A 27,432-nucleotide genomic window follows, 5' to 3' on the forward strand; every position below is an offset into this window, starting at 1 on the left:
AATGATCAGGTACATTGGAGGTGGTTCCTTGGGCGAGGGCACACATGCAGCTGCTTCAGCATGCATTCCTTTCCCAGTGAAATCCACAGTCACAGGAGTATACCGTGAGGCTCTACTTGTCATAGGAGGTGAGCATCAGGCTGCAGTGGTGATTGCAAGCAGATCATCTCAGGAAGGGAGCACCCTTAGAGACACCAGACTAGTTGGTGCTCACAACAGATATGAGCCATCTGGGTTGGGAGACTCACTGTCAAGAGTTGATGGCACAAGGTCGGTGGAATGCCGAGGAAGGCAGTGCACTATCAATCGTTTGGAAGCATGTGACTTTCGCCTAGCATGCTTACAATTCATGGAGTGGCTGGAAGCTCAAGTGGTAAGAATAATGTCGGACAATGCCACAACAGTTGCCTACATAAATCATCAGGGCGAAACCAAAAGCCAACAGGTGTTGGTGGAGGTAGATGCATTCATGGTGTGGGCAGAGCAACATCTTCAGGACATATCTGCCTCCCACATTTCCGGGAAGGACAATTTATGAGCCAGTTTTCTCGGCAGGTCAAGTCTTGAACCCAGGAGAGTGGGAGCTGGCGGAGAACTCATAGTGGAGTGTTGGGGTCAGCTGCATCTAGATTTGATGGCAAGTGCCAACAGCGCGAAGATACCACAGTTCTTCAGTCGTAATAGAGATCGCTGAGAATCAATGTTCTTGCCCAGATATGGCCGTGGAGTGGGTTTTATACGCCTTTTCGCCTTGGCCGATATTGGCAGGGTGATTTGGAAGAGTGTGAGTCAGATTGAGGCCATACTTCTGGTGGCTCCGGATTGTCCCCGGTAGAATGCCAGTCTTCAGTGGCTACTGGTGGACAGTTCTCTGACTGCCACTCAGGAAGGATCGGTTGCATCAGGGGCCAATGCTACAAGATGATCCGGGTCGGTTTTGTCTTACGATTTTGCCCTTGAGAAGACTCAGTTGCTGAAGCATGGTTATTCTTAGGCAGTGATTTCCACTTTGCTTCAGGCCAGGAAGTTTTCTACATCTCTAGCTTATATTAGGGTTTGGAGAGTGTTCAGGAGCTGGTGAGGAGTGTGAGGTTCTCACCCTCTTAAAGTTAAAATTCCACTGATATTGGAATTGTGCAGGAAAGCTTGGCCTTAAACACTTTGAAGGTACAGGTAGCAGCTCTCGCTTGCTGCAGGGGGCGAGTCAATGGTAGACCCTTGTCTTCTTCCCTTGCGACTACCAGTGCCTCTTTGGGATCTCAGTCTCATATTGTGTTTTTTGGCCACCTCATGATCTCTCTTTGCAGATGCTTACCTTGAAAATGTTTTTTCTGGTGGCAATATGTTCAGCATGGCAAATCTGCAAGCTCTTTCTTGCCATGAGCCATTTCTGCAAATGATTTTGGGATGGTACAGCTTAGGCCTGTACCTTCCTTTTTTATCGAAAGTGGTTTCGAAGTTTCATTTGAATCAGTTTATTTCCCTGCCCACTCTAGACAGAGATAGAGATGAGTGGGATACTCGTCTGTTGCATACTCTGGATGTCAAGCGGCATCTGGTGCGCTACTTGAAGGTTACTCACTCCTTGAGGAAGGCTAATCGTCTGTCTGTGCTACATGGTGGGGTTAAACAAGGGGAACCAGTGATGTGGGTGATGATAGCGCTTTGAGTGAAAGAAGTCATCACGGCGACCTATGTAAATGCGGACAGGTCAAGATGCATTCCACTAGGCAGTTTTGTGAGCGGAGATTTGGTTGCTGTCTACCTTTGAGATTTTCCAGGCAGCAACATGGTCATCCTTACATACCTTCTCCAGGCATTACCACTTGGATATTAAGGCTCAGGAGGACACGGCTTTCACATGCATGATTTTAATGGGACCGCAGGCAGCCTCTCACCCTTTTCAAGAATAGCTTTGGTACACAGACTGGATGGGCCGTTTGGTCTTCTTCTGCCGTCATTTCTATGTTTCTGTTTCTATCCCACTGGAGTGGATTGGCCTGCCTGAATTCAGAGGAAGGAGAAATTACTACTTATCTAATAATTTCCTTTCCTCTAAGGAAGGCAGGCCAATCTACAACCCACCCTGGGCTGCCTACTTGCTTTTAGTTTGTCCTTCTATATGGACGATGCAGAGTGTTATTTCTTTTTATTCATTTGAAGGACTGGTAAGTGAAATAACCAGCCCCTAAGATGTTACCTTTTATGCTGAGCTCAGTGTTTTCCGGTTGGTTGGGAACATAAGTGGTTGACAGTTCATAGTCATGTTCAAGTATAATCAGTTTGTCCACAGTTTTGGCTTTTCTAAAGATACTGGCAAGCTGATGTCGGGGCAAGACTATATGCCAGTGATGTCAGCGAGTTTTACTCTGTCTCCATCTGCTGGTAGGAGTGCGTAACCCACTGGTGTTGATTGGCCTGCCTTCTGTAGAAGAAAGGAAATGATCAGGTAGGTAGTAATTTCTCCTTCTTTTTCTAACTGGCAGGTATTTAGAGAAAGTGTTTGAGAAACAGGTCATGTGCAGAGAGTTGTCCATCCTCTCTCATACTTTCCTACTTTCTAGAAATCATGGTTTAGGATGGCCTTCCTGTTGTGTTTAGTAGTGTTGGATTGACCTATCTTCCATAAACATGTTGAAACCTTTATGAACCCAGTTAAACTATTTGCCTGCACAATGTCCAGTGGCAGTAAGTTTCACAAATTAACTACATGTTGTCTGAAAAAATATTTTCTTGCATTTGTTTTAAACCTGCTGACAAATTTTTATTGCCAGAAATGGCATTAGAATCTACACATACAGGGTAGATTACAATTTACATGCAGCCCATTAGATTACTTGGCTATCCTTACATGTTACTGTTGTAGTTTTCAGTAATGTCAAAGGCTTCTGATTTTTTTTTTTATGAGTTTGACATGTATGGGATGGTGAAATGCATTAGGATGGGACAGTTCCCTGCAGTATATGTGTATACTGTATTCAGTTAGACTTTGCAAACAAGGTATAAACAAGAATAAAAACTGCAATTTTATTTTTTCTTTGAAGTCCTTTGAAGGAAGCATTTGTGAACCTGCTGATAAATGGTTACCGCCATTATGACCATCAGCTTAGAAATGACCTTCTAGTGATATCCACGCTCATAGCTGATAATCCTGGTACACTAATGATTGTAAGTAATAATAATCCTGGTGATTAATAGAATGATTATTATGATTGTAAATAATTACATTTAGACTGGACTATTGCATTTTTTTGTGATTGTGATGAGAGTGTGCAGAGCCTATTTTTTGCTTTCATTTCTTTCTCAGGGATTGGTATGCCCTAATTATTAGTCTCTCTTTTCTCTTACATTCTCTATAAAGCATGCAATACTTGTAACTGTTGGTCTTGTGAAGAACTAGAATATTTTGAGTTTGTGATATCTTATGAAGAACTAACAAGAAAAAAGTGGGTGGCCTAATGGTTAGGGCTCACTAAATAGTTATGTTCACATGTTTAGGCATATGCATATTTTAAAAGCCATAAATTATGTGTGTGAAAATAAAAAGGGTGGCGTTGGGGCATGTCAGGGGCTTTTCAGGGTGGGGCTAAAATTTATGCATGTAAATCCGTAATTTAAATCCAGCAGCAGGCTATTAGTTGCACGTTTGCTTCTGTTCTTGATGAGTTATAAGTCTGCATAAATCTCTGTTTAGGCCTAAAATGACTGGGTGAGGGGTCTGAGTCAACTGGAGGGAGTGTGCGCTGAAGAACCAGAGGGACCTGGATGACCTTGAGATGGACTAGCAAACTGGTAGACTAATTGGTAAAACAGTGAATGTCCTTCACACAGGCATGGTTTAAAATCCATTTACCTATGCGCATTAAAGACGATAAAGTCCTAAGGAACATACTCAAAATAAGTTTGCTCGAGTAACCACTTAAAATTAAGAGCACACATGTGCGGTAGGTGTATTTTAAAGCACATGTGCACTCGTGTGCATATACATGTGTATATGGCACATGTGTGCTCGATTTAAAATTACTGTCCCTGTGAACAGAAACTGACACAACCTCTACATGGTACAAAGTTAAACACTATTGGATCAAAAATCCTTCCTGAATAATTTTATTTAAATTCCCAGAAAATAACATCAAATATTTTACTGTTATATGAGATCATCATAAACATGTCACTTGCATACATTAAACTGGAATAGTCACAAGGATTTTTTAGTCATGGGTCCAGAAAAGTCCACTTTTAAAAAATCTTTATACACATAAAAAACATTTAACTACAGTGCTTTGCTAGAAAAGCTGTAAATGCTAACCTTGAATAATAAAAAATGAGCCTGACATGGTCCAAGTTTCAATGATAAATCTACATCTGCATCCCGGGAAATCACCATCCATCAGTTATTCATAAACTTGCAGTATCCATTTTCTGCCTTGCTCTACACTTCAAATTTCTGCTACAAAAGAGAGAGGGATGTACTCTCAATATTTAAAGCTAGTCTACTAATCGCAAATTAGAGTGTCATATTACCAACTTGATGAAAGAGCACATGTAAAATTGGAACAATAGGATTTTCATATGTTGAAATATATAATATATAAATTAAACCAATAGAATCTGTTTGTAATAACAGATCATGTATCAATCAGTTTATAATAATGAGTGCCGCTCAGGCTTCTCATTTAATCCAACATTCACAGTAATTCAAGCATTGCCTCTTCGAGATGACAATGAGATTTGCTCTATAACTGTTACGCTCTCCTTCTCCAAAGGGGAGGAGCTAGCAATCTGTTACGCTCGCCTCCTCCAGAGGGGAGGAGTTAGCAATCTGCTTTCACTCACTCTGCCAGGAGGGCGGAGTTGGCAAGCTGTTCTGCTGTGCTCCTGAAAGGGGAAGGAGTAGCGATATGACATGACCTGCTCCTCCAGAGGGGAGGAGATAGCTATCTGTAATTCTATTAGCGAACTGCTGTTAGATGCGCCTATAAGGAAAGGAAGTAGCAAGCTGTATCAGTCTGCTAAGGAGTAGCAATTTGGATCAACTCTCCAAGGAAGAGGAGTTGGCAATAGGTATATAGTACTTCGCTATTGAGATAGCAATCTATCATGCCCCCCGCTACGGAGTAGCAATCCATATATATATATATATATATATATATCTATCTATATATATATAAGCTGCTGGCAAGTCTCAGAGAAAGAGGAATAGCTGTCTATATAATACATCCGTGAGCGGAGTCAGTGGTCTGTAGTGGTTGGCTCCCACAAGGTGACAATAGTGAAAGGAATGACCACTTGGAGGAAATGGAGAATCCCTGGGCCGATGGTAGATGACAGCGCCCCCAGGAGGAGATCCTGAGAGGAACCACCGGCTAGGCTACAATATGAGATAAACACAATAGTTCTTTATTAGACTGGAAGCTGGACCACCAGAGGTGGCAGTAGTGAGTCACTGTGTCCGGCAAGGCTGAAGTCCTTCTGATATTGGAATATAATCTCTGGGTCGCTGAGCTGTAGAGATAGACTAGAAGTAGTGAGTAGACAGGGTATACTGGATACAAGATGGTACACTCACAATAGTAGATGTCTGCAATGGTCTCTATGCCACAGAGAGTCTTCAGCACATTCAGGAACAGGAGCCGTAGGCGAGCACTGGTTCCCACAAAGAGTCTGTAGTAAGAACTCACAATTGCTATATATGAAATGGCTTCTAGATTATAAGAGAGTCTGTATAAGATTCTAGGAACATGGGCCCTCGTGAAGCGAATACCGGTTCCTATCTTGCCAATGTAACTCTTTATCTCTGTACCTGCAATAACGTCTTGGATGGAAGGGAGTCTTCAGAGCAATAGGAATGTAGGCCCTTGTGGAGCGAGTACCGATTCCTATGTAATAGAACTCACTGTCTTCACGTCCGTGATCGCTTCCAGGAAATGAGGAGTCTTCTGAAATCAAGAAGAGAGAGCAGAGCCCCCGAGGAGCGGGTACTCCTGGTAAGTTTGAAAAGGCCGAGCAGTGGGGACGGGTTCCCTGGTTGACTTGGATCGTTGTTGCAAGTATCGTGGACTGCCGAAGCAAGTCCCGTTGGAGTTCCTTGCTAAGTCGTTAGAGGTTAGCAAACAAAGACCTTTTAAAGTGCAGATGGATGACATCACTATGGGGGGACGCCCCCGAGGTTCGCGCCCTTGCTGGTACAAAGTCTGGAGCGCGTGCATGCACGCGCGCCCTTACGTCATCAGGAACATGGCGGATCCGTAGCGTCAGGCCAGCCCAGGCGAATTGGGACCAAGAGGTGGAGAGAAGCCACGGCTGCACTGTCTGTCAGAGCCGAAGGGAGTCGCATCCCAGGTAGAGAGGGTGGAACGAGGGGCGAGAAAAGGCACGAATGCAACAATAACAGTTCATTTTAGATCTGAAAATACACGACCCACTTCAGTACAGTGAGATACAATGGGAGTTTGATGTTTCAAGGTGTTCTAACAACTGAGACATTCTACTTTCCTTGTCTTAATGGCTCTTTTTATGCATGCAACATATACTAGATCACATGGACAAATAAATATATGACATGCAGTATGTCGTAGTGGAAGTGGTCTTACTCCTTATTTTGCGTTATCTGTTTTTCATGGATGTGTCTAAATTGAACTCTCAATAGTCTGGCAGAACATTGCCAGATCCTTTTAGATGTCGGATAGATTTATATCAGTTCTTCAGACTATTTGATGTTAAGATTTTTTTTTTCTAGTAGTGAAACTTGATCTAGTGATATATCTATTGAATCTCCCAAGTCTAAGTGAATTCCTTTCAGACCCGTTGATCCATACATAGCCACATTTTTGAGAATTGGTTCCATGGGAGTAAGTGATAATAGAACAACATAAAGGTCATGTTTACTTTATGCTTCAGTGAAGGGACAGAAAGGCCATAATAGACCTTACCTGTGATACTAATCTTGTGGTTAAACTGGCAGATAAGGGTGATGGAATCGTTATTCAAATTTGTCACCAGTTTATCCCAGAGGTGCTAAAACACCTTATTGGCAGTGACTATTATAAGAAGATCCACAAACATCCCACAAACCATGATTGGTGAGTTGATCACCCGAGGTAGATTAGTTTTTCTGACCATCAAAAAGTCAAAATATTTGACAGTTGAGTTCCCTTGTGTACGGGCATCTGATAATTCCAGCAACTAGTTTGATATTTGAACCTTTTCTATTTTTTGGATACTTTTTTGAAACCTTTTGTGACATCTATACATTCATACTTATAAGATAGCACACAAATGTTATGACTCTTGCAAGAGGTACCACAAATGGCTGATGAAACGATACTGGTCACGCTTGACATGGAATCTCTTTACATCCATATTCCTCAAGATTTGGTTATGTGTTTTCACATTGGAGACTTGCTCAGTCCACACTGTATTCTTACTAATTTTATTAGTCACTTACCATGTATTGCTTTGTTCAATGTTTATTTTATGTTTGAAAGAGTTTTACTTACAATTCAGAGTATGGCTATGGGAGCAGCAATGGCTCCAGATGTAGCAAACTTGTATGTGTCACAGGTTGAAGAAAAGTAACTGTATAGATCATCATAGTTTAATGCATTTCCTTGTTACAGCAATATAGTGATGATAATTTTTTTCATCTGGCAAAACTCTGTTACAGCTAAATGACCAGGTCATTCATCAAATTGCGTTAGAGCCCGAATGTGCGTTAAATGGGATCTAAGGCACATAGTGCACGTGATAAATAGTGCAATGCAAGCTAGCATGCAAATTTTAATTTTAGTATGCAAGTGGGAGGAGCTAAGGCAAATTAAGGTGTCCTACCGCATTCCACGATAGAAAACGCACACTAATATAGGATTTAACATCAGATATAACGACACCTTTTTTTATGCAGTACCAGGGGAAAAAATTTTTATCGCATGTCCGCAGATCGCGGAGATTTTTGAGGGCGATAAAAGGTATTTTATCAGACATACCTACCAGGCTCTCCTGGACCAATAAAAATACCCGTTCTTAGACAACAAGAGGAACAACAATATCCACAAGAACAGGGAAGGGTAGTTCCAACCCCTCCTAGGGAAGTCCCTTCACTGGAACCTGTGCCACTGGCCCCACAGGGAAAGGGTCGTGGGTCACGGCAGCATCTGGCACGCAGGCAGGCACAGCGGAGGCTCCACGAGCATCATTGTTGGGCATGTCAGAGGATTATGTGGTTAGCAGGTATCGCCTCAGCTCTCGGACTATCCTGGAATTATATGAAGAAATCAGAGGTCATGGAAAGGTCCCAAACTGTGCCGGGCTTCACCAAACTATTGGCCACCCTGCATTTCATGGCAAGCAGCTTCTTACAAACGACAGTAGGGAGTCGGGGAATATCCCAAATCACTTTTTTCCGCTGTCTGGACCAGGTCATAATAGCTGTATCTGACTGCCTAATCGCTATATAGCATTTCCTCAGGACAGGGAGGACTTGATGGAAATTTTTTCTGAAACATTTCTGAAAAGTTTGAGGACAGCCTCTACAGTGACAGTTGGCTCATAAGTAAGACAGATACTTCTTTCTCTATCCCATCTCTGGCTATGTATTTGCAGCAGATGGCATGGACATGGGGGGAGGGGGTGGGTGCTGTGGGGAATGTACAGTTAGGTGTGCAGGCTCTTGCTCCAGGGCCTGGATTTATCTCCACATGCTCGAGAGGCCTGCTAATATTGTGAGGCCAAACATTGCACTTTCTATGGGTTCACTGTAAAAAGTGCCCTTTTCCAATCCTACCATTTGGACCAGTAGAAATCTCACAGGTGAATCACAACCTTTAAGTATCCACACTGCTGGTACTTGCAGATCAGGTGTGGCCTGTTAGTGATGGGTCAGCCAGGATGTTCAGCACAGTTTGTCTTGCCCATCACACAGGTAAAGCAGAAGCAGCGGCTGGTGCACTTTTGGGCCTAGCGTATTCCCTGTGTCAGGGCAGAAATATTTTTGCTTCTGTGGAGGATATACTGCAGAGCAGCCAGGGAAGTGCACATTCAGACCACAAGGTAAAGGGTTTTCTGCTAGGACAGGTGTGGTACCTCTAATGTACTGCTTTAGGTTTGATAACTGCTACGAACAAGTAGCCTTAGCTTGGTTGTGAGGGGCTGGCACACACTTGGTGGAATCCGCAAACACAATTAGTCTAGAAGATGTGACCTAGATTCAGCTAATGCTATACTGATCGTATAGTGTTCCAGAAAAAAAGTGGCATGCACCTAAGGTACGGAAATGGACTTTTAAGGCTGAGGCTAAGCTACAGGCTAGCTTCTTCTGTTTTACAGAATGCTGTACTTTGGCAGAAAGATATCAAAGTGACTGTGGTGTGATTGATGCCCCCATTCTATCTTTGCCGCAGGAGATTCAGGGTACGGTTGCAGGACCTGGTTTCTCATCCCTGTTGCTATCCCCAGCATGCCAGCAGAGATGAGGTACAACGAAGCATTAAATTCTACCTGCTGTGTTGTAGAACGCACCTTCAGTGTTCTTAAATGTAGATTTTGCTGTTTGGACAAAAAGGGTGGAGCTTTAATGTATACCCCACCCAAAGTAGGAGATATGGTGATGCTCTGCTGTATATTCCATAATCTCGCTCTATGCCATGGTATACCTATGGAGATACTTCCAGATCTACCGACGGATCCCCCATGTGCACCCCCACAAGCTGAGGTCACCACGTTGAGTGGCAGCCAGCTTCGGCAACGGTCTCATAGAACACTACTTTGCCTGTTAGGCCTCAACTACTCCTTCATCTTCCATGGAAAGGGGCCAGTAGAGTGTAGCTGCTCTCTCCTCTCTATCTTCTTTCTTTCAGTCATTACTCCTCTTTCTGGGTCATTGTATAATAGAAAACATGTATGCCTACTTAGGCTTCATCTCCACAATGAAGCAGTAGACAGTACCTGAAAGACTGTAATCAAAGATAACACCAAATACATGTGGCTGGCCTAATGTTTTCTGACTGATAGTGAGTCTAAAAGAGGCATGTGTCACAAGACAGTACGAGTACAACTGCCAGCACAGTGCACATAGCTTGGCCTAACTTGTGGTCTTTGGCTTGGTGGGCCTTCCCCTAGGACCCTGTCCTAGCCCTCACACGTGGGTGAGATAGTGGCATAGGTGTAATGGTATTCCAGCTGGGCCTTGAACATGGAGAGCAACAGCTCTAGAAATCCTATAAATCACAAGTAGCTCAGAAGTTTAAAGGCACAGCCTAACGCTACAGGTAGACCATTTAAGGGTTCAATCACAGAGTTCCCATTTTACAGCTTCATCCCATAGCTGACAAATATCTACATGTAGTTATGCACCTGTACTTGGGATGCTTTCTTTCACATGGGCTTGCAAAGACACTGCTGACATCATTGCCTCAGCTGTTTCAGACCCACTGCTGAATTCAGAGGGCTCACCCAACAGGCCTCCACTTATAGCCTTTGGTAAAGCACCTGTGCAACATTGTTGCATTCTGATAATGCTAACAGGTCCTTATAAGCTAGGATACCTCTTTGTGGTTGCATGCACCCATACAGAGATGCTCTATGCTACACCTATCTAGGCAAATTGTCAACGATCATATCCAGATTGTGAGGGCCTTGGACATTGGGATGCCATGTTGGTGAGGTAAGCTTCTCGGGGAGGCGACACAAGGATGATGGTCAGACTGTGTGACATTAGGATTGGGAATCAGATGGTGTCATGCCTTCACTTGTATTTGCAAGTCACCTCAGAAATGTCAACATCACAAAATGGTTCCTAATGACTCTAAGAACTGATGAGTCTCCTAAGAAAAGCAAAGGTGTGTTAGACGCTATTTGCCTCGCCTGACCCATCATAGGTAGACTTATTCAGATATGGAGATGTCACAGTGCTGCAAGGCTCTTGGCCGGTCGAGCTCAGGGCTCGTCATGTGGTACTGCTGTATGTATGTATGTATATACCTTGAAATTATGCTGAGTAGTTTGCTTGTTGTGATAACTAGTATGAGTTACTGTCCTTATACTAACTGTGGCCACCCTTAAAGCGCATAGGCTGAGGACTTCTGGGACGAACCGCTTGCAGCATAGTCCATTTCCAAGGTCATTCACCACCTTTCAGGGGTTTTATGGTTGCATGCCCTTGCTGATCCACATGGCTTCCAGGACTTCTGGCCAAACTGGAAGAGTTGCTGTCCTATTAGCTGTGCCTCATGGGTTGTTTGTCACTTTTATAGTTAGTGTTGAACAGGGCAGGTGTGCTGATAGACTCTCACTCATCAGCTCTGTGTATAGCATAAAGGCTAGAGAAGCTGTTGCCAAATGATGACCTTAGGAGCCTACAACCTGCCTCATTGGGAAATCTGTCACTGTGCTGAATGTCTGGGGCAACTGCTTCGAGAGGTGTCATGTGCTTGGCATGATGGCTTATGCACTTTTTGTGTTTGGTCTTTTTCAAGACAATTATTTCCTGCCCTCTGAGGGTTTGAGGGTCTATATAAGTACCTGTGACAAAGTGCTTATCATATATGCTTCTCACAGATGTCTGTCATGCTGGCAGGTGTACCTAATCTTCTGTGCATACTTTGCACTCTGACTCCCTCATTATCACAGAGGGACCAGGCAGCCAGGGACATCACTGCGGTTGAATTACAGACATGCCAGAAACATACTCTTTAGTCATGGATAGGTGCATAAACTGCTGGAGCTGGTCAGTCCCCAAAAAAGGGCCAACACATATGTGTGACTGTGTGCATCTGGGTGAGTGACGTGCTGTGTTATCCTTGGTCTACAACTGTGTCTGCGGGTGATGTTTGCCTCGTTGTTCCCTACATTAGCACACCTATGCATATCCCAGAGCAGGCAGTGTGTGTGCATCTGTTTTGCACAGACTGTCTTTCAACACATGTGATCCTCTGCTTCCACTGTTTATAATAGAGGCCTCAGAGATACGATTGTATCATTGGGTGAGAAAATGGCCTCACGCTTATTCAAAGAGCATTCCATCTATGGCTCACACTGTTTATCCTTTGTGTTGGAGGGGGGGGGGGGGGGAATTGAAACTTGACAGCATCAGACCTCAGATATAGTGTGTCACATTTAGGGATGAGTAGATATGTGCCTGAAGTGTACCCCTTCCACCCACCGGACCTTGATGCTCTTCCACCCTGTACTTAAAGTGGGCCTAATTGCCCTGTTATTTGGGGGTGTACACGGTTCCAAGAGTTTCAGCTGCCAGAGAGGGTTTGCTGGGTTGTTTTGGTTTTTGGTTTTTTTTTTTTGGGGGGGGGGGGGTTGCTTGAGGCCTGCTAGCACTCTTATTAGAGGTTCCCTTTTTTCAGACCATGACCTATTTACACTTCTCTTTGTAGAACAGATCCTGGACACTACATATAGAGGCTGCCACACCAGGCCACATCTTTTGTGCCTTACTCTGCCAGGTGTATACACTGGCAGCTTACGCCTACAAACATGCTGCCATATGTAGCGCGATATGTTTTGTGTTCATAAATAGAAGTGGTGACACACTTATGCAGTTGATTTGCAGGATTAGCAGGCAATTTTCCCAGTACACAACCTGGGCATTATACATCTCAGTCTACTTGCTGGGTGCTCTAACACTGTGTTAGCTAGACCAACCCCACAGCCCAAGAGCAGACAGTTAGGAGGCCTGCTGTTGCTTGAGAGCAAGCTTGCTTGAGAGCAAGCTTGAGAGCAAGCAAAACTCCACAGACTAGCTGCCTCCCCTGTATTGGCCTGGCATGTGGATCTGTATAATACCTGTTAGCTAAGGCTCTTTCTCTCCAAACACCTGACACACACTCAAGAAGCCGCTGCAGGAAGCCGTTATATTTAAACTAGAAAAATAACGCACCACACACTAATTTATGAGCGCAATGCAAAATGACATGCGATGCGCTGGCACAACTCACTACATGCTGATGCAATTCATAACACAATAACGCAACATGCCTGATGCAGTAGACAGGATATTAGCTTAAGCATGCCCTTCTTTTTTTTTTTTTTTTATCGTTGGCGCTATTTCTGCTGTATTTCTAGCAATTTGATGAATCTAGGCCTAAGTTTCTTAAATGGCTAAATGCCTTGGATAAGCACCTAGGGGCCAATTTTAAAATTTAAGGGCCAGATTTTCAAAAGCATTTACTCGAGCAAAACTGGTTTTTGCTCGAGTAAATACACTTTACTCAAGTAAGTGGGCTTTTCAAAATTGCTACAATATATGCCATTGAATTGTCCATAGGATTTACTCAAGTAAGTGCACTTTACTCGAGTAAATAGCTTTTGAAAATTGCTACGATAGTATGTCACATTTACATGCGTAACTCCTTTGAAAATGACCCCCTAAGTGCGCAGGGTATATTTGTGTGCGCTACCCGGCATGCACAAATGTACACCCAATTTTATAACATGCGCGCGCTGCTGCGCACATGTTATAAAATCCAAAATCGGTGTGCGCAAGGGGGTGCACCTTGCGCACGTCGAGCCCAAGGGGAGCCCTGATGGCCTTGGAGGAAACTTTTTTTACTTCCCCCACCTTTCCCTCCCTTCCCCTATCTAACCCACCTCCCAGCCCTACCTAAATCTCCCCCCCCCACACCTTATCTGGCAGGTGTAACTTGTGTGCACCGGCACCCTGCCGGCGCGCTGTGTCGGAGCACTCGGCCCCGCCCCCGGACTGCCGCCACGCCCCCGTACATGACCACATCCCCGCCCCCGGACCGCCCCTTTTTCAAAGCCCCGGGACATACGCGCATCCCGGGGCTTGCACGCACTGCCGAGCCTATGCAAAATAGGCTCGGCATGCAGGGGTAGGTTTTCGGGGTTTCTCGCGTAACCCTTTGAAAATCTACCCCCTTAGGTTTATTATGCTTTATGATTTTGGAAGGGTCCCATTTTTTGATATGCTTATTACAAAAATATCAGATGGGTAACAAAGTAGTCTTTACACAAACCCACAGATAGGAATAATTTATATTTTCAGAGTCATCACCCTAGAAAATAAAAAAAATGAAGTTATTGATAAGTAGATTCTTATGCTGCTGTTTCAACAACTTTGAATAATTTTTGTGTCATTTGCAAATTTGATTACTTCACCTGTTGCTGTTTCCAGATCATTTATGAATATGTCAAACAGTGCAAGTTCTGGTACGCTTTCTTTGTAATATTCCCCTGATGATCTTCCTTCATTTAGAAAACTGGCCATATAGTCCTACTTCTGTTTCTGTTACGAGTGCGACCTCCGGCAGCTGTAGTGACCGAGGGCTTGGGGTCTTCGGATCCTGTTATGACCCGAGGGCACGGTGGCCTTCAGATCCTGTTACGAGTGCGGCCTCCGGCAGCTGTTACACTCCGAGGCACGGAGGTGTGGTCGTCTCTAAAACTGGTGATGTGAGCCCTTGGGCCATGGCATGACCCAGGGAGGAGCTCCAAGCCACACCGCGGGAGGTGAGCTGGTACGAGCATGGGTAACAAAAGCAGGACAAGGCTGAAGCAAGGACTAGGGTACAAGGTCTGACCCTCAACCGGACCTGCATGCCCCAATGTTGATAGATGAACAGTCCTCCGACCATTCCAAGCCCTTTCGGACCTGCCGCTGGGTACGGCAATAGGCGGCAGGCCGGACAGAGGACGAGGGCAGACGGAGTCCTTGGAACACAGAAGACTTTAGACTAGGACTGAAGCGAAGACACTGTAAACATGGACTGAGGTGAAGACACTGTAAACGAAGGCTGGAGGAAAGACATCATAGATGAGGACTGAAGCAAGACACCACAGACGAGGACTGGAGCGAAGACATCATGGACGAGGACTGGAGCGAAGACATCATGGACGAGGGCTGAAGTGAGACATCATGGACGAGGGCTGAAGTGAGACATCATGGACGAGGGCTGAAGCGAGACATTGTAGATGAGGGCTGAAGCAAGACACTGTAGATGAGGGCTGAAGCAGGATCAAGAGCTGCTGCGAGACTACGACGCAGCGCGCCCTACACAGTCCACCCGCGGGACTGGTCGCGGACCACGTTGGGCTCGAGGCAGTACTCCAGGAGGAATAGTGGAAGCTGATACTGGAACATGACAAAGCAACGGAAGAGGCCTGCACTGGGGCGTGCTCTACACAGCCCCCGCGGGACTGGTCGTGGACCACGCCGGACTCAGGGCAAGTTTAAACAGAGACTTGACATGGACTAACGCAGGTTGCAATAAGCTCTGAAGACCGTGACAACTCTGAAGCAGGATTTGATTCTCAAGGATTAAAAACAATGGACTGAAGCAGGAGGTCTTCCAGAGGGTTGCGCTGTGGAGATGAGGATGGCCTTGTATCTTGAGGCGCCCTAGACAGCCCACCCGTGGGACTGGTCACGGACCACAACAGCGGTACGCCAGGAAGGTGGACATCGGGGAACCAAGGCTTGGAGGCAGAGATGAAGGCAAAGACATCAGGAACATCAAGACAACAGAAGACCAAAACATCAGGCACCGGGGACCCGAAGACATCTGGACGAAGAACATCTGGAACATGGAGATGACTGAAGACCTGGACGAAAGACAACTTTAACAAGGAGACGACTGAAGACCTGGACGAAAGACATCTGTAACATGGAAACGAAGCCATCAAAACAGAAGAAGACCACGGAGGACCTGGACCGGTCAGAAGACACAGACGACTGTGGAACCCGATCCGAAGGCCAGGAAGAACTGAAGCAAGGCCCTTTATTAGGGCTGAAGCAGGAAACTGTCATCAGATGGAGCCAGCCACGCTTCCTGTTGCTGGCCCTTTAAATGGTGTGAAGAGACACGCGCCGGCACCTAAGAGGAAGCTTAGAGCAGAGAGCAGGACCCTGGACAGTGGTGTTCACCTGCGCAAGGCAAGGACACAGCAGGTAGGCTTCGGGGCGGCCTCCAGGCTGCATGATGACATTGGAGCGGCAGCGGGCTATCCCCTGCCGCTCGAAGAGGATCCAGGGCGGCGGCTCCTTGCTGCAAGAGCGCTGGTAGGTGTGGCCTCCAGGCCGCAGGTCTCTGCAGCAGCACTAGGCCGCGAAGAAGGCAGGGAGAAGCAGGCATAGGCAGAGGCAGCCTCCCTGCACAGCAAGGACGCCGAGAGCCGCTCCCTGCCACAAAGGAGGAGTGGAAGCGGTGGCGTCAGCCCTGCCGCGCAGGGATGGAGACAGCCACGGCCTTCGGGCCGCGGTGAACGGAGTCGGCAGCGTCCTGCCGCATCGGGGAAGGGAAAAAGATAGGGAACATGTCTGCGGGTGCGGGCAGATTCACAACAGTTTCCTGTCTTTTAACCAGTTACCAAGCTACACTAGGACTTTGCCTCCTATTCCATTACTTTTAAATTTCCTGAGAAATCTCTCATGGGGGACTTTGGATTTTCATAAGATATTTGAGAAGTACACTGTATCAACTGGTATCAACACTGGTATTAACACTGTATCTATGTGTTTGACACCTTCAAATAAATCTAAAAAATTGGTAAAGCAAGACTTCACTTTGCTGTATGGCCAGTGATTTTGTTTTTAAGAATGACTTCTACCATATTTCCCTGCTCAGACATCAAGTTTTCTGGATCACTCCTGGAACCTTTTTTAAAAATTGACATCACATTGGCCAAGTATTGTGGCGGCTTTAAATGATAGATTACAGATTATTAGTAGCAGGTTAGCAGTTTCATGTTCTGGTTCTTTTAGAACTCTGGGGTGGATGCCATCTGGGCCCAATGTTTTATATCTATTTAGTTTGTCTTCTGGTCTTTTACATCCTCCATTGTCATGGATATTTGTTTTAGTTGCTCAGAATCTTCATCATTAAAGAATGTTTCAGGTGTGGCTAAGGGCCCAACATCCTCCTCAGTAAAGACTGACGCAAATAATTCATTTAGTTTTTCTGTTAATTCCTTGTCCTCCCTGAGCACCCCTTTTGCCTCCCTGACATCTAGCTGACTTCCTCCCAGCAAGATAATGATCCAAAGCATTCCTCAAAATCAATTATGAAGTGCTTACAGGAAAGGATGAAGGTTTTGGAATAGCCTTTAGAGTCCCCTTCACAGTCCTTTGAAAATCTGTGGGGAGATCTCAGACATTCAGTGCATGCAAGAAAATATAAGAATATGTCTGAGTTAGAAGAATGGGAAGAAAAATTCCAAAGCAAGACTAGAAAGACTCTTAGCTGGCTATAGTAAATATTTGGAAGCTGTTATTTTTGCCAACAGTTGTATTATAAAGTGCTGACTTGAAAGGGTGAAAAAACTTTTGCATATGCAATATTTACTGTTTTCTTATTTTGAATCTGTAAAAAAAATCTGCAATAATCACATCATTTTTAATGAATATTTACTATTTAACTTTGTACTATGTAGAGATTGTGTACGCCCCAGTTCTCTAAAGGACGAATTTTAAAAGCCCTATGTGTGCCAAAGCCGAGAGATCTGCACAGAATTTGGGCCCTGTGGATTTTAAAAGGCGCTCGCATATGCGCACAAATCAAAAGTTGAAAAAGGGGCGGGGTGTGGGCATGGTCTGGTTAGGATATAGGCGGGACATGGGTGTTCCAGGACTTTATCATAAAATGTGCTCATAAGTATTTACGCACACAAGCGTGCACTAGGATGCCCTGCTGCGTAATTTTACTACTGCTATGGATGGCATGCAAGTAATAAAATTTAAAAAAATAGGCTAGTGGGGTTTTAAGGGTTAGTCCTAACAGGGTAAAAGAGAGGCTAATAACTAGGGGGTTAGGAAGTCCTTTATCTGGGCGAACTGTGAACGAACTGGGGAAACTGGTAATTGCATTGGTACGCATGTCCTCTAAAATCCCCCCATGTGTGCACATGCGCTCGTCCATATAAAATTGTGTGCACATGTACATACATACAGCCTATTTTATACCATCCTCACATATGTTATAAAATAGCCATGTCCTTTGATGCAAGACGACATACATGTGTACGTGTGTGCCCGTGTGCCGGTATCAAAGTTACTGTCCCTGAGATTTATTTATTTACTTAACACATTTATATCCTGCTAATCCACAGACGATAGTGGCTAACAAAAATTTCAGTCATAATTTCAACAAAGTAAAATATATAATATAAGCTAAAATAAAGATAGAAAGAAAAGTTTTAAATACAAACAATGTAAAACTTTCAAAATACAAAGAACAGTTAAATTGTTGCCAGCATATTCACACATACTGAAAATACAAAATGATGAAATATCAAAGCACCATCAGGTCAAAAACACTCTTGGATATTACTAAGTGGGGAAGGCCACGGAGGAAAAAAAGAGTTTTGAGTAATTTCCTAAGATGTGACAAGCCAGGTTGCACTTTAAGCCATTCAGGGACTTCATTCCTTTCATTTTCGTTGTATTTACTAAGATTTATTAATGGCTTAACACAAAAGAGGCCTAAGCGATTTACAGTTTAGAACATACATAATAAAAACACATTTAAAAACATAAATAACATAATAAAAGACATAAAACAGGTAAACATTCCAAAGGGAATGTCCACCCACACCAAAAGTACATGAATGTGATTCAGTTAATCAAATCTCCTTATGTGTGGGGATTACTAACGATTTACTAACAGCAGAGTCGGGCCTTGAATATATGATATTGGTGTGAGACCCTTGATTGATTTAAAGACCAATGTGAATTTTTAAACTATGTAGGCCAGTGTATGTGTAACCAATGAAGTTCAGCTAGCACCAGAGAAATATGAGCATGATTCATTGAAACATACAATTTAACCAGATGTGCCTAAACGTTTGGACACAACTGTACCTGTATGTAATTGATTGTGAAGTGTCCTGGTTTAGAGTGTTTTATAAATGCTTAAATAATAATAGTGTAGTGCATGCAGTTTCAAGATCTTCCAGCCCTCTTTATAAATTCATTTTTGAGAGCTCATATATTTCAATCATTCATATGTAATCATAGGTAATTATGAGCTTTAAATGAATACAATAAAAATATTTCAAAATTCCACAAATTATTTAAAAGTCATAAAAAGGGAATTTAAAAAAATTGTACTGTGTGCTAAATTGTATATCTAGAAAGTTTTTCTCACGTTGCAAATACATGTTTATGCTTCTTAATGTTGTAGAATTCCTGAGTAAATCATTTCCAGTCATGAGTATACCAAAACATAGAATTTGTTGATAATTGCTTTGCAGTATGAATGCTGTATACATGAAAAAGTAGTATAAAATGAAATAAAATAAATATTCAACTTAAATATATTAAACCATCTTTAAAAGAGAGCAACCTGGGATATGTCACCTAAGAGAGCCATATCATTGTCATGCAAGACACCTATGCTATAAACATGCACTTTGCTAGCAGCAAAATACAATAGTTCCACACAAAACAATATAGAATTACTGATAATTTCAATGTTTGATATTTACAGCTTTTAGAGTACCAGTTAAAGTTCCAATTAGATAACTAAAGGGGTCATTTACTATGGTGTGTTAGGACAGTGGTATGCCTTAATAGCAAATACCACATGGTATTTGTAATATTGCGCATTATTTTATATTTATTGCTAAAGTACGTACAAATAAGCAAATTGCAAATTTCGACCCTCTTTAGTTTCTCACATTAAAGTACTGTATGATTTTCAGCTGATATTGCAAAAACAAGGAAAAGATTATCCTCACCTTTTGAGTTCTGATTTGCTATTTAGATGAAATATTGAGTGAAAAATGGCCAATTTTGTGCATTAATATTTTTTCCTCCAGACACACCTACTTGGCTCTGAACCAATAAATAAGACTTCTTAGCGCCACAATGTTGTTAGACCAGTATACTGTGGCTTTGCCATATTGGATGGTTTCTTTCCTAACCAGCAGCACAAAAAGGAAAGGGAGGTAGAGCTGCCATCTATAGCAGAGACTCAGCACTGAAGGCAGAGCAGCAACAAATGCTGAAGGGGCAGCATGTGCTATGTGTTGCATCACCTGGCAGGAGACATGCAGGACCCGCCAGGAGCATGTCTTTATCCCCATACTAGACTACTGGGTCTTCCAGAGGAGGAGGTGGTCACAAGATATCGCTTTATAAGGTGGTCACTCATGGCTTTATATGAGGAGTCGAAAGCAGACCTTGAGTTGGTCACAAAGAGATCCCATGCCATTCCAGGCCTTGTAAAAACTGTTGAGTTCCCTCCATTTCATGGCTTCAGGTTCCTTCCAAACTACAGTCAGTTTTGTAGGGGGCATATCCCAAGTCGCTTTTTCCAGGAGCTTATACCAGGTACTGCGTGCCATGCACAGTCAAGTTTGTGCTTACATCAGAGGCAGGAATTGCAGGCCCTAATGAATTAAAGGATTCTGTGCCATGGCTCAGTTCCTCCTTGTCTTGGGGGCCATTGACTGCACCCATATAGCCCTCATTCCACCCTGTCAGAGAGAGGAGTCCTATCGTAATCATAAGCTCTTCTAATCTGTCACTATGCAAGTGTTATGTGATGCACAAATGCACATCCTCAGTGTCGTGCCAAGGTGTCCAGGAGCCACACACGATTCATATATCCTATGACAATCAGCACTGTTTGTGTAGTTTGATGATGGGCAGTATGATCCCGGCTGGCTACTTGGTAAGATCCCTTTTCCACTTGCAATCTTCTTTTTATTTTATTTGATTTCTATTCTGCTTTTTCAGGCACTTCCAAGTGGATTACATTCCAGGGAGATAGAATATGCACCTCTTATGCTTTGTTTTCCCGCAGATAAGCAGGCTGAATTAGCCATGCTGTCTGGGACGTCCTCCGGGCAGCCGAGGCAGAGCTTTCCCAAGCTCACAGAGTTTTGCTCTATGTGGCTGCGCGTCCTTTCCCATGCAGCATCGGCGCCATCTTGCTTTCAGTCTGTTTCTTCCACGCTGCAGGCTGCACGCTGCATTTTTACCTGCTTTGCTTTCATCCTTCATTTGGGAAGAAATCACGAGCTTTGCACTTCCAGTGCTTCAAAGTGGCACCAAAACCCCCTGGGTTCAAATTCTGCCAATGCGGGAAGATCATGCCCATCACCGACGGGCATAATTATTGTTATTTATGCCTGGGCCCAGAGCATGACCAGTCCTCCTGTAGGGACTACGGTTGGATGTCCCCTTGGGCCCAGCGCCAATGGGCCCAGAAGACCACCTGACTACGGGAGGAGTCCTCGGGGTCTTACACCGCTTCATCAGAGCGATGTCAGCTCAGTCATCTCTGGGACCCAGCTCAGTACAACCTTGCAAGCCCAAATGGGCCTTTTCACTTGGACCGCCAGACGGACGCAAGGGAAAGGGAGGTCAGTTCATCAAGGCCCCTGGAAGCACTAAAGTGTCAGGAGATGCACAGCCTAAGCTTGCCTGTACATCTGCACCATCTGGCGCCAGAGGTGCGTCGTCAGCATCACAGCATTGTGCCCGGGAGGCGCCATCTCCAGGATGTACCACTGAGTCGACACTGTCACATGGGCTGCTAGCCATCCATCGAAGAGCCTGAGCACGACACACATGCTGAAGGACCAACATCAATGCGAAGCTGCTTCGCTTGCCGGCACATCCTCCAGGCATAAGTTAGTGTTGCGGTGTGATGCACCGATGCTCGATTCTGATCCCCATGCACCGAGGCCACACAAGTGTGCGTCGCTAGACCCAAAGCGGACTCAATCCTTGACGTACCTTCCGACGCAAATGGATTTCTTGCCACTGTGCATGATGCAGCAAAAGCCAAAGTCAACACAGCTGTCCAATGTTGGGCCTTAGACCAGTGTTTCTGTGGAGGAGCTGAATGTCTCGGATTTATTTGACATTGAGGCTGGTTCACTGTCTGTATCCTTGGCCTCATCTGGCAAGGCCTACTCCGACCTGTCCTCGGTGTCGTGGCGGAAAAGACATTCTCCTTAGTTCCAGGAGCCCCTCCTGAAGAGGCGAAAGAGGGCCCATCCTGCTGAAGGAGATAGCTGGCTGGCTGGTGGGCGTGACGATCGCCTGGTAACATGCCTACCTGGTGCATAGGTGGCGGACCTCACACGACCTAGATAGGATTTTAGACAGTGCTCGGGAGGAGCCGTCTGTCATGGTACATGTGGGCACCAACGACATAGGAAAATGTGGGAGGGAAGTTCTGGAAGTCAAATTTAGACTCTTAAGTAGAAAGCTTAAATCCAGAACCTCCAGGGTAGCATTCTCTGAAATGCTCCCTGTTCCACTCGCAGGTCACCAGAGGCAGGCTGAGCTCCGGAGTCTCAATGCGTGGATGAGACGATGGTGCAAGGAAGAGGGATACAGTTTTGTTAGGAACTGGGGAACCTTTTGGGGAAGGGGGAGTCTCTTCCGAAGGGATGGGCTCCACTTTAACCAGGGTGGAACCAGACTGCTGGCACTAACCTTCAAAAAGGAGATAGAGCAGCTTTTAAACTAGAACAAAGGGGAAAGCAGACAGTCGCTCAGCAGCGCATGGTTTGGAGAGAGGTATCTTCAAAGGATACTAATGATGCATTAGAATTAGGGCATCCCGACAGTGAGGTTCCAATAATAAGAAAAGTAGTCCAAGTGCCTGTAACTAAAAACTCACCTGAGCTAAAAAATTCTAACTTATCCCTATCAATTAAAAAGCAGAATGAAAATACAAACAAAAAACAAACTTTGAAATGTTTGTATTCTAATGCCAGAAGTCTAAGAAGTAAGATGGGAGAATTAGAATGTATAGCAGTGAATGATGACATAGACTTAATTGGCATCTCAGAGACATGGTGGAAAGAGGATAACCAATGGGACAGTGCTATACCGGGGTACAAATTATATCGCAATGACAGAGAGGAGCACCCGGGAGGAGGTGTGGCGCTTTATGTCCGGGATGGCATAGAGTCCAACAGGATAAACATCCTGCATGAGACTAAATACAAAATTGAATCTTTATGGGTAGAAATCCCTTGTATGTCGGGGAAGACTATAGTGATAGGGGTATACTATCGTCCACCTGGTCAAGATGGTGAGACGGACAGTGAAATGCTAAGAGAAATTAGGGAAGCTAACCAAATTGGTAGTGCGGTAATAATGGGAGACTTCAATTACCCCAATATTGACTGGGTAAATGTATCATCGGGACACGCTAGAGAGATAACGTTCCTGGATGGAATAAATGATAGCTTTATGGAGCAATTGGTTCAGGAACCGATGAGAGAGGGAGCAATTTTAGATCTATTTCTCAGTGGAGCACAGGACTTGGTGAGAGAGGTAACGGTGGTGGGGCTGCTTGGCAATAGTGATCATAATATGATCAAATTTGATTTTAATGACTGGAAGAGGAACAGTGTGCAAATCCAAGGCTCTCGTGCTAAACTTTGAAAAGGGAAACTTTGATAAAATGAGAAAAATTGTTAGAAAAAACTGAAAGGAGCAGCTACAAAAGTAAAAAATGTCCAAGAGGCGTGGTCATTGTTAAAAAATACCATTCTAGAAGCACAGTCTAGATGTATTCCACACATTAAGAAAGGAGGAAAGAAGGCAAAATGATTACCAGCATGGTTAAAAGGGGAGGTGAAAGAAGCTATTTTAGCCAAAAGATCTTCATTCAAAAATTGGAAGAAGGATCCAACAGAAGAAAATAGGATAAAGCATAAACGTTGGCAAGTTAAATGTAAGACATTGATAAGACAGGCTAAGTGAGAATTTGAAAAGAAGTTGGCTGTAGAGGCAAAAACTCACAGTAAAAACTTTTTTAAATATATCCGAAGCAGAAAGCCTGCTTCGTTGGACAGTTAGATGATCGAGGGGTTAAAGGGGCACTTAGAGAAGATAAGGCCATCGCGGAAAGATTAAATGATTTCTTTGCTTCGGTGTTTACTGAAGAGGATGTTGGGGAGGTACCCGTAATGGAGAAGGTTTTCATGGATAATGATTCAGATGGACTGAATCAAATCACGGTGAACCTAGAAGATGTGGTAGACCTGATTGACAAACTGAAGAGTAGTAAATCACCTGGACAGGATGGTATACACCCCAGAGTTCTGAAGGAACTAAAAAATGAAATTTCAGACCTATTAGTAAAAATTTGTAACCTATCATTAAAATCATCCATTGTACCTGAAGACTGGAGGATAGCAAATGTAACCCCAATATTTAAAAAGGGCTCCAGGGGCGATCCGGGAAACTACAGACCGGTTAGCCTGACTTCAGTACCAGGAAAAATAGTGGAAAGTGTTCTAAACATCAAAATCACAGAACATATAGAAAGACATGGTTTAATGGAACAAAGTCAGCATGGCTTTACCCAGGGCAAGTCTTGCCTCACAAATCTGCTTCACTTTTTTGAAGGAGTTAATAAACAAGTGGATAAAGGTGAACCGGTAGATGTAGTATACTTGGATTTTCAGAAGGCGTTTCACAAACTTCCTCATGAGAGTCTTCTAGGAAAAGTAAAAAGTCATGGGATAGATGGCGATGTCCTTTCGTGGATTGCAAACTGGCTAAAAGACAGGAAACAAAGAATAGGATTAAATGGACAATTTTCTCAGTGGAAGGGAGTGGGCAGTGGAGTGCCTCAGGGATCTGTATTGGGACCCTTACTTTTCAATATATTTATAAATGATCTGGAAAGAAATACGACGAGTGAGGTAATCAAATTTGCAGATGACACAAAATTGTTCAGAGTAGTTAAATCACAAGCAGATTGTGATAAATTGCAGGAAGACCTTGTGAGACTGGAAAATTGGGCATCCAAATGGCAGATGAAATTTAATGTGGATAAGTGCAAGGTGATGCATATAGGGAAAAATTTAATGTGGATAAGTGCAAGGTGATGCATATAGGGAAAAATAACCCATGCTATAATTACACAATGTTGGGTTCCATATTGGGTGCTACAACCCAAGAAAGAGATCTAGGCGTCATAGTGGATAACACATTGAAATCATCGGTTCAGTGTGCTGCGGCAGTCAAAAAAGCAAACAGAATGTTGGGAATTATTAGAAAGGGAATGGGGAATAAAACGGAAAATGTCATAATACCTTTGTATCGCTCCATGGTGAGACTGCACCTTGAATACTGTGTACAATTCTGGTCGCCACACCTCAAAAAAGATATAATTGCGATGGAGAAGGTACAGAGAAGGGCTACCAAAATGATAAGGGGAATGGAACAGCTCCCCTATGAGGAAAGACTAAAGAGGTTAGGACTTTTCAGCTTGGAGAAGAGACGGCTGAGGGGGGATATGATAGAGATGTTTAAAATTATGAGAGGTCTAGAATGGGTAGATGTGAATTGGTTATTTACTCTTTCGGATAGTAGAAAGACTAGGGGGCACTCCATGAAGTTAGCATGGGGCACATTTAAAACTAATCGGAGAAAGTTCTTGTTGCGATCCCGGGTCGGCCCCGGGATCGCCGCCTACCTGGTCGCAGCCCCGGCGCTAGCCCGTGTCCCCCAGGCCTCCGGGGACCCCCGCTGCCGCAGCCCCGACATCAGGCAGCTTCACCCGGGCCTGCAGGGCCCTCTGCTGCCTCGTGTCTGCCTCGCCGGAGCAGCCGACGTCCTTCGACGTCTGGCCCCGCCCCCTATACGCGCGCGCGTCTCTGCCTCAATTTAAAGGGGCCAGCGCGGGAAATTCGAAAGAGTGCCTCCGGTGACGTCAGACGCTGCAGGGCTACTTAAGCCCTGCAGTTGTTTCTCTCCAGTGCCTTGCAACGAGGTTTCCAGGTATTCCTGCTTCCAGTTGCTGCGTTCTCGTGTCCTCTTGCTCTTCGTGCTTCCTGATCCCGGATTGGCTTACGACATTCCCTGGCTCTCGACTCTGGACTGGCTTACGACGACTCTCTGGCTTCTGACCCCGGACCGGCTTACATTAACTCTCTGGCTTTTGACCCCGAACCGGCTTACGTTGACTCTTCGGCTCCTAACCTCGGACCGGCTTCCGGTGATCCATTGGTTCCTGACTCTGGACTGGCGAGTGACAACTCTTCGGCACTTGGACTTCAACAGCCTCGGCCCTCGCGGGCCCTCCTAAGTCCCAGCGGCCGGGTCCCTACGGGCTCCTCCTGGGGGGACTCCGGCTTCCAGGGTGAATCTCCTAAGTCCCAGCGGCCGAACTCCTACGAGCTCCTCTCGGGGGAGGATCGGCTTCCAGGGCGAAGATCTTCCCACCATTAAGACCAGCTCCGTCGTCTCCACTCTCCTCGCCAAAGCCCTTGGTCGCATAGGGCTTCCAGAGTTCATCCTTCGGCCAGTTCCGAACCCGTCCTTGCCGCCTCCCGGTCGGGGCCATTGCTGCCACCACCTACAGCAACTGCTCCTCTGGTTCCGACCGGCCCAAGGGTCCACAAATCCTACAGATTGCAAGGCCATGGACCCGGCGGACCTCGCCGGCCTAAAAGCCATTCCGGGTATCGCCCAGAAACTACAGCAACAGCAGTCCTGTCTTGATTCGTTGATGACTGCCGTACAGCGCCTGGCGGATCACGTAGATGGGACCTCCGCGGCTCACCCTACAGCCTCCACATCTCAGGTCTACCATGGTTCTCCTGTCCCGGTACAGATGCCAGCACCTCCCAGGTACTCGGGAAACCCCAAGGCATGTCGGGGATTCCTCAATCATTGTTACATTCGTTTCGACCTCTTGCCCGCACAATTCACCACGGACCGAGCGAAGACGACCTACATCATTTCCCTTCTCGATGGGAAACCGCTGACTTGGGCTTCCTCCCTTTGGGAACGTCAAGATCCTCGCCTAAATAACCTTGTGCAGTTTGTCAAGGCATTCCGGAGGATCTTTGATGAGCCTTCTCGGGCCTCCACCGCCGCCTCTGAACTGCTCCAGCTGAAGCAAGGTAATCGCCCCCTAGAGGAATTTGTGATGGAATTCCAGACCCTGGCCACCGAGTTGGCCTGGGGCGAAGATAGCTTGCATGGCATTTTTCTGGAGGGCTTGTCCCCTCGGCTCCAGGATGAACTTGCAGCCCGGGACCTTCCAAACGATTTACAGGAACTCATCGAGCTGGCTGGACGTGTGGATCGGCGCATCCAGCGTCGGTTCCGAGAGCGAAGGTCCACCCAGGGGCCTTCCGCCCGTCAAACCACGCCACCCCGGGTTCGTACCCCTCCGACCGCGGCAGCTGCCTCCCCGTCTGAAGAACCCATGCAGCTGGGTCGGGGTCCTCTCTCGGCCGAGGAACGAAGGCGCCGACGTTCCCAGGGACTATGTCTCTACTGTGGTGGTAACGGGCATTTCCTCGCACGCTGTACCGAGCGTCCGGGAAACGCCAGAACCTAGAGTCAAGAGGGGAGTTCACCCTAGGCAGTATCTCTCCAGACTCCCCATGCACGGTTCCAGCTAAGCTCTCGCTCCCGGGAGGAGGGTTTGACACCCAGGCACTAATAGACTCGGGCTCTGGGGGGAATTTTATCCT

The 27,432-nt window shown here is 45.2% G+C and overlaps 1 protein-coding gene across 2 annotated transcripts in view; it reads left to right on the plus strand.

Annotated features, from left to right (window-relative positions):
• The window catches only part of LOC115084217 (GTP-binding protein 10-like), a 665,348-nt gene that overhangs the window by 139,907 nt on the left and 498,009 nt on the right, over positions 1-27,432 (plus strand). For both annotated transcript variants that reach the window (XM_029588786.1, XM_029588784.1), the window contains exon 9: positions 3,045-3,168. In XM_029588786.1, coding sequence (XP_029444646.1) covers positions 3,045-3,168 — 124 coding nt within the window. The remainder of the gene's footprint in view (positions 1-3,044; positions 3,169-27,432) is intronic.

This window comes from Rhinatrema bivittatum, chromosome 2 (genome assembly GCF_901001135.1).
Source record: "Rhinatrema bivittatum chromosome 2, aRhiBiv1.1, whole genome shotgun sequence".
Taxonomy (NCBI): Eukaryota; Metazoa; Chordata; class Amphibia; order Gymnophiona; family Rhinatrematidae; genus Rhinatrema; species Rhinatrema bivittatum.